At 33.9% G+C, this 8,604-nt stretch overlaps 1 protein-coding gene across 1 annotated transcript; it reads left to right on the plus strand.

Moving 5' to 3' along the window:
• Window positions 1-423: 423 nt before the first annotated feature.
• Window positions 424-2,208, plus strand: LOC128995605 (uncharacterized). Its single transcript, XM_054420622.1, has 2 exons — window positions 424-477; window positions 1,714-2,208. Exons 1-2 carry the CDS (start codon window positions 424-426, stop codon window positions 2,206-2,208), a joined length of 549 nt encoding a protein of 182 aa, XP_054276597.1.
• Window positions 2,209-8,604: the final 6,396 nt, after the last annotated feature.

Here is an 8,604-nt window from a genome sequence, read left to right on the forward strand (position 1 = left end):
GTGATTACATTGTGTACATAAATTCTTTTACCTAAAAAGCTCTTGGAAAAGGTATTCTGAAATTTATTTTCTTACATTGATATCTTAATCAATTTATCGGTTATCAAATAATTCCAGCTTCTATAAGGTAACAACTCTCTGATGTCACAGCATTTTTTATGGCATAAATGTTGAAGGATTTTATTCAAATTTAAAAGAAAGAGGACTTTGTTTATCTCACATATTGAGAAATATTTTTTACAGCCTGCACACTTTAATGTTATGGACACCTGAGACAGCAGACATCACGGTTGTTGAAATATATAACAAGGCTGCTGGAAGATAACCTAGTAGATAAAGGAAATTATGTTCCAGGCGTAACCTCAACCAAGTATAAGTAACAGGGGTGAGCTGATGGTAAATAGTTCTAATCTTACAGGCAAGATGTCAACACTTAAGTATGCAACTGTGCTGTTATTCTTCATCATCAGTATTGAGGTAAAACTTATCAATTTTACTCTTAGGATATATTTGAGAAGTACTCATAAGATGTAGAGTACTCGTAATTATTGGATTGAATTGGAATAATGATGTGCTATGCATGTAGAGTAGAGTCACACTATGGGGAACATGGTTGATAGGCAAGGGGGCCTAAGAAAAACTAAATGAAAAAGAATTTCTAAGCGTTTTCGGATTTTGAACAAGTCAATGCATTCTGCATACATCTGTGCAATTTACCACAATTCAAGAATGAGCTACTGTTCTAATCTTAAAGAAACGAAGAATAACATTTTTAAACTTTTCAGTATTTAAGTAACTTAAATTATTAGTTCTAACCATTTAGATGAACAGATTATATCTGGAGTCACCACTCTGTGTTTAAAAAGCGTACCAATGTTTTTGCTGTTTTTTTTTCAGTGTTTCGTGTTGTTAGGTTGGTCGTATGATCGGTTGGTTGGATGCTGTCAAATTGGAGAGGCAAGATGGTGTCATCCTGTTGTTTTGTTGATAGTAGTAAACAAAAATTGTTAACATTATGACTGTAATATAAGTTTATTTATTAATTTTACGAACAACCCATTTTAACAAGATCATAAACCAATGTTCGTTCTTCAATCAAATGCCAAAGGGCTAAACCATTCATAACTATGGGTTAAACCCAAACCTAAACCAATATCTTCAAACCAGGAAACTTGACTATTTTCACCATTATAGCTTGAAAAGAGGAAAATAAGTTAGCATTTATTTAGTATCAAAAACAATAGATAATGTTTCTAAACTTAAAATACATAGGTTTTAACTTGCACTAGCTTAAATAAACTGTTGATATGTCCATCAACTAACGGATAACACCAAATAAATAGCATGGTTGAAATTAATTGAATGTTACAGTATCCAATCAACTGATCATAGGGCCAACCTAACAACACGAAACACCGAAAAAAACCAGCAAAACAGTGGCACGCTTTTCTCTAATTTTCAACCAGAGAGTAGTGACTCCAGTTTAAATCTATTTATCTCAATGGTTAGAAATAATAATTTAAGTTACTGAAATACTGAAAAGTTTAAAAATGTTATTCTTCGTTTCTTTAAGATTAGAACAGTAGTAGCCTATAAGTAATAGGCTAATAGTAGTATCCCTATAACCTACAAGCCTAGTATCAACTATCAATAACACATGATATCAGAAATGTAAGTCTGGGAAAAGATTATAAAGTAAGTGTAATGTTTCAGGACGTTCAAGTAACAAAGACTTTCAAAAAGACATTTCCAGTCTTATTTTTTAAGACGACAAAATCAGTAACGGAAAAATCTGGAAAACAATTATTTCCCTTGCTTCAGCCACAACAGGGAACTGTGAATTGTGAGACAGAATGTTCTGAAGACGATTGGGGCTTTCTCGACATCTTAGACATATTTTCTGATGACGGTGACGACAAATGCACTGTTGACTGTAAATTTACTTACAGCGGAGGGACAACATCAACAGTAAAAGAACAGGACAATGATGGAAAGAAGATAGAGGAAGCGATAAAGAAGTTGAAGGAAGAGTTAAAGATAGAGCAAGAGAAAAATAAGCGGGAGGAAGAGAAAAAGAAGCTGGAGGAAGAGAACACAATCATAAAGGCAAAGATAGAGAAATTAGTTGAGAGGATTAAGGTGTTGGAACAGAAGCCCACACCGGGAACTCCCGTAACAGCGGTAACACCCGTTGTAACACCTCCCTAGCACGCCAGGTTGTGTCCCGTTTGCGAACAGTCCCATTTGCGAACAGGGTAAAATCTGTCCGTTTTGCGAACAACTTTAAGATGTCATACATCACCTGTCCGTTTTGCGAACACACATTTGAAACGACCCTTGAAACCTACTATATAAGATATTACCTGGAACACGTAGCGATGGCCCTAGTAGCTTTTGAAGTTGGGTAGTTTTTCAACCGCTTTTGTGTTTGATCATTTACTCTATTGGTTTAAACGAAGAATTGTTAGCCAATTTGTCAACAAGATGTATTTAAATTAAACTAAAATATATAACAAATAACATGTTTTACATAATTTGGTTATGTGTAATCAGTTCAAACTCAAATCCCATGCGTATGAATATCATTGAATTTCGTATAATCTTTTGACAAAAAATTCATAAATAATCTTTAGTATAGTACTTAGAAACCTACCTCATACCTAAACAATACCACAGTATAACTTTATTTACAAGCAGCTAAATCAATATAATGATTAGTGAAAATGTTAACACAATACTGATCAAATATATATGGCACATGAATTCACTGTCAGAAAATAGAGTAAACTTACAAAAAATGATTTAATTTGTAATTTATAGTTAAAAAATACGAGCCATTTGTTTTTGCTAAGTTTTCAATGATTGCTTTTTCATTTTCGTAGTCTTGTTTAGTTATTGAAATTTGGAACATTCTGTGATTGTGAATTAAAACTTGTCATTTTGTGTTGTCATAGGGCGTTGGAATTTATTGGCATAACGAGGTCTGTTTGGGTTTCTTTTGTATAAATTTTGAATAAATGTTTTGAACTACTGTATTTGTTGTGATTGTCAAATCTAAAAATTCGATTTTTTATTTCTATTGTAAATTTGATTTAGTTAGATATTGTGTTTAAGTTAGAATTAGGAAATTTTACGTCATTCAAACAATGTTTATGTCGAGGGTCGGTTAAGTTAAGAGGAACTTGGTTAAAATATACATATCATGACCTTGAAACGCTTGTAAAAAGTTATTCATTGAATAGAATGTGAAATCTACAGAAAGTGTCAAAAGTTATAATGTAGATAGGTAGTAGCTACCTCTGGATTAGAAAACATCATAACTAATCTATGGGTAGTAATATGAAATTATGATTTAAAAATTTGTGAAAAGGCAAATGGTGTGAACAATATTTCTCTAAAAATGGCAAAAATATACAATTAATTATCTCATTGAGAAAAAGTTTCAATTTTTAAGGTGTGTACCCTACTCTAAACACATGTTAATTGTTCAAAAATTTTAAAATGATTCAAGTAAATGTAAACTAAATAATTTCACTATTTTTTACACCAAAATCTTTCAATACAATTATTCACATTAGCGAAAATTTAATCATTAATTAGGGTTAGATACAGCAACAGATATACAATCTCACTTATTGCATAAAATCAATAATCACTAAACCATCAAATAGAATGTGAAATCTACAGAAAGTGTCAAAAGTTATAATGTAGATAGGTAGTAGCTACCTCTGGATTAGAAAACATCATAACTAATCAATGGGTAGTAATATGAAATTATGATTTAAAAATTTAAAAGGGTGGGAGGGGGATCTTTTCTAAAAACATTGGCTACCCCAAAACGGCAACGGTAAGTTGAGGCAGCCCAATCTGGGAATAAATAAACATGTCACATGATTGTAGAGAATATTATATGCCTATTTATAAACCAGCTGTGGAATTGTGAATTAATGTGGTTTGACAGTTCAGCTTGTTTACATTTGGGTGGCATAGCAAATTGCAAACATTTTATGTGTTCTCATGGCAGCCTTGGAGACCAATCAATATTTACTTTTAAAATCCTCACCTCAGAACTTTTAAAGCCAAAGGGGCAAAGCCCACGGTCAGTATCGAAGTGTGAATAGTCCTATAAAGGTACTTGGTATGGTAGCCATATTTTTGTATAGTTTAAGCCCAGTCAGTTCAGTAGTTTATGCGCTTATTAGTAAACAAACATACAGACAGACGCCACTAGATTTTTATATAATAGTATAGATTGATTGCTGTTTGAGTCAAACAGCTGAAAAACATATAAATATTTTAAAATGTTAAACATGTAGTCTATAAGTTGTAGCGGAGATCAAAAAGGTGTTTGCTCGCAAGTCTGTATACTTTTGATAACATAAGCATTACCAAATCTATTTCAGTCAAATTTGGTAAATAACTTTTGTGAAATCCTACATTTTTTATCGAAATCTTAAATCAACAATTTCGGACTGTAGAAATATAAATTAAAGGAAAACGGGGTTTTGGATTTTTTTATTCATATTCGTTACAGACAGTTAATGAATCTAATCAAAAAAATAGTCCCTGCTCGTATTGATTCATTGTACTTGTTTACTGCCGATGAAATAACCAATATTTATACAATCAATATTCAAAAGTAGGCCTAAAAAGCAGATATTCTGATAATGTCTTTAAATATTAGCTTTGTATTCTACAAGCAGAAAGACAACAATTAACGTGCGGGAGACTACCTGACTAAGGGTAGAACGAAACTTGTTCGCAAGGGAACGGGACGATTGGCACACATTTTTGGATCTTCTGCCCATGGCAGTATTGGAACAATCATTTGAGTGGAATAAGTAGGGTCAACTCGCCTGCTTGGAAAAGGCACGATTGGCACAACCGCTCGACCAGGTAGACGCCATCGAACGAGGGAAAACGGGAAGTTTAAAATTCCCCGTCATCTCTGCTACTACAGTCATTTGTCGGTAATATCGCGTATTTTCAAAGGTTAAGTTAGGTTAGGTTAGGTTAGGTTAAGTTAGGGTAGGTTAGGTCAGGTTAAGTTAGGTTAGGTCAGGTTAAGTTAGGTTAGGTTAGGTTAGGTTAGGTTACGTTAGTGTAGTTTTATTTGGTTCCAGCTAGCGCAGTGACCGTAGCTGCAGATTTGTCGTGCAAACTTACACCTTCCTTACTCTAATAAGCACCACAGCAGGAAATTTGTGGGGACAAAACAATGTCCATTTTCCCGCATTCTGGCTACCTGCCTACTACTTCCATACCGGTCTGTTGTGCCAATCGTGCCTTTCCGAACCCTACAGGTTGACCCTTCTTAATCCCTTCTAATGATTGTGCCAGTCGTGCTATTCCAAATCGGCTAAAAATGTGTGCCAATCGTTCTAAGGCCGTTCGCAAACGGGACTCCTTCCCAGGTACCTCACCCCACAGCCAAAAATTTGTTCGCAAACGGGACTGTTCGCAAATGGGACTGTTCGCAAACGGGACGACACCGCACGCCAGCCAGCGCGTGGTGCAAAATGTTTGTCTTGACTGTACTCTTTCTAACCTGACCAAATCTCTTACTCCCTTCCGTGCGGATGTAGGTAAGCTATAGGTCTCGCCGGGTAGACCCGTACTGCGCCAGGTCTAAATAATCCCTCTTTAGCAAACGCCCGTACTGCGCCAGCACTAGTCCAGGTAGGTGAGGGGGCGCCTTCTGGTTAACCTACCCATTGGAATTTGGAATGTAAACAAACCACACACCCTTACGCATCATTGGTATTGCGAATGTTAACAAACATCACAGCTTCCGTTATTTGACCTAGGTCAACACCCCTCGTCACTAATTTAACAAATCTTGCTCTTTACCGCATCCGAATATTTTTGCGTTTCTCAGTGCCATTGAGGAATCAAAATTAGACACATGTTTAGCAATCAACGGTGCTTTGGAAAATGAAAAAAGGACAAGAAAGAAGGCCACGCTTCTTCGACAACAGTTTGTCAAAACAAAAATTAATCAATTAAAAGCCGGTGACTTGGACCTACTTTGTTTCTTGAATTGTGTTGCTATCAATTTTGCACCCATTTAGGCCTAAACAAAAACATTACTTTTTTGCTACGCTACTGTGAAATGGCTTTTACACCATACAACACAGAAGCAGGTACTTTTCTTACGACTATTCTCCATTTTTAGGCGTTTCCGTGATAGCAAGTAATAATCTCGGTCGTTTCTGTGATCACAGAAAATTGTCACGGATGTTACGCACGCATTTGCTTCCCATTTTATTACTTTAGCTAGTGGGATGGTGCTCAGAATGTTTACTTAACTAATTTGCTTTAGTTGAACGCTAAATTAATTATTTTACCGTGGAAAGCGTGACATTATATCGCAATTGAAATTTTGAAAGGTTTTCTATTAACACCGTAGCAAAAAATACTGAATTACTAATTCATCAACTTAAATGTGTCCTCGAATCATTATTGTATCTTTGTTTATCGCTTTTGTCATAGTTTTTTATACAACCGATTTATTTTCGTTACCATGGATATTGAAAACTGCATTTGTATTAATTCAATCAATGCACGCAGTAATTTCAACGAAACATAGTTTAATAAAAATACACCTATATAAGTACCTAAATAAGCCGATCTGTCATCTCCTAAGAAGATAGTTTAACCCGGAAGACATGGGATCTGACCTCTCAATGTTAGACAGTAAGAGATTGTCACGTCACGTCAAATGTGTGGATATAAACGGCTACGTTGTACTATTTGATTGAGTAAGTACACGTCTATTAAGTGTTAATATAAGAGCAATAGCCTACATATAAATATAATGTAACTGTTCAATTAATGTTAAGAGGACTAAATCTAAAGCAATACAAATCGCTTGAGTTGGACGACAAAGAAATAAATTTGGTAAATTTGATTCGTAATAATAACGTAATCTATTTGATTAGTAATATCAATAAGGTCGTAATACTATGTGTTGGGCATCACCCTACACTAGATCCAAACATCTACAGTATCTAGAAAGAAAACAAAACAAGGATAGATAAATTAGACGATAAGTTATTCCTAGATATTGGATACTTAAGTCCCTCCATTATGATTATGTTGACTAAATTAAATCAAATATTTTGTTATCCAATTTGTAAACTCAAATCTCTCTGGATTTTGAAATTTGGATTACTTTACCACGTCGTATTGTCATCAGATTTCATGTTAAATATTATCTTTTTTTTATTGAGAGAAAATTTCCGGTTAATCGGTTGCATTATAAAATAATTTATGTTAGTTCTAAGTTATTGTCAAAGGATATCTCATTGATACATAAGAGGTCGACTAATGTGTGTGATATGTTTACTTCCGAATCTTTCATATTACCTTCAGTTGTAATATGTTACGAGTTGGGGAAATTATTCTTTATGTAAACTATGACTTCTAAAGGAAATGTTGTTGAAAAAGATTACTAAATTTAAATGATAAAATAAACGTCAGAAATTAAAATAAAAGACGATTTGTCTCAGATTTAACGCAGGAGTGGGATTGGACTAGAGACTGGAGGAGACAGTATACACGTATGGTATATTATGTTATTTTCTCTAAATTATCATTATGAATTTTAAGCCGCTCCTCAACCCGGGCGAGTCGAGTCACAGCTTTGCAGAGATTGAGCTATTTTCTCATACGGATGTATTAATTCACATACTCTTAATTCACATTCTCTCATATGGATGTATTAGTTCACTTACATCCCTGTGAGAGGCAAATGCAATTATTTTCATTTTATGTATTTTAGTAAAAAAAACGTCCTATGAGTTTAATAAATATAATAGTAAAAAGTTAAGTAGCTTTTAAAATTTATATAAACGATATCAGAAGTTTGATTAAATTGTATAACTTGTATAAAACAGAGCTCTCACAATGCAAAATATTGCTTTGTTTACATTGGGCCTGCAATAGTTCAGGAGTTTACCACCAGATGGCTTTGGGGTATATCTCTGGCGCCCAGTTTAGGAATTAGCTACCCTTAAAAATTACCATCGAAAGATTGATGTGGTCAATAAGGATGCAATAAATATACATTAGCTTAAAACTGACAGAAACGAACATATATATTTATAGAAATATGAAATGAAACGTTTTCTCAATTTGAGTAAACCCTAATACAGTTTTTTTTTTTATTTCATGTTTGTGTACGTATGTTGAGAGTTTCTATGAATATTCACACCAAAGCTGCAGCATCGATGGAAGTGTTGAAAACTTGACTAATGATGTAAATTTGAGAGCAACACATTTCTGAACTGAACCTTAGGTGAGTTACATTAACTTTAATCCTCAATTTTATTACAGATAGGTAATACTGATATAATTATTGTGTTAAATGAATTAACATTCACAAAACTTTCAAAAGTCAAATTTTACCTCCTTCCATAACCATTCATGCGTAGCCTAAAAATACAATGTTGAATGTTATCAAAGCCAATAGACCATTGGACTACGCCATAATAGTCTGTGATGTTTTATATATTTACAGCATTTATATTAAGTTTACATTAGACCTGCATTTCAGCAGTTAAAATTGTAACAATTGTGTTTCGTATTTTAATAGAATAATGC

The sequence above is a fragment of the Macrosteles quadrilineatus genome, unplaced genomic scaffold, assembly GCF_028750875.1.
Source record: "Macrosteles quadrilineatus isolate MER2022 unplaced genomic scaffold, UCM_ALF_1.0 Scaffold_5__1_contigs__length_97177068, whole genome shotgun sequence".
NCBI classification, from domain to species: Eukaryota; Metazoa; Arthropoda; class Insecta; order Hemiptera; family Cicadellidae; genus Macrosteles; species Macrosteles quadrilineatus.

Bases quoted from the DNA above. Each gene is read 5' to 3' on its own strand.
- LOC128995605 (XM_054420622.1), top strand. From the start codon at position 424: ATGTCAACACTTAAGTATGCAACTGTGCTGTTATTCTTCATCATCAGT. The intron at 478-1,713 runs GTAAAACTTATC...GTAATGTTTCAG, and splicing joins TCTTCATCATCAGTATTGAG to GACGTTCAAGTAACAAAGAC.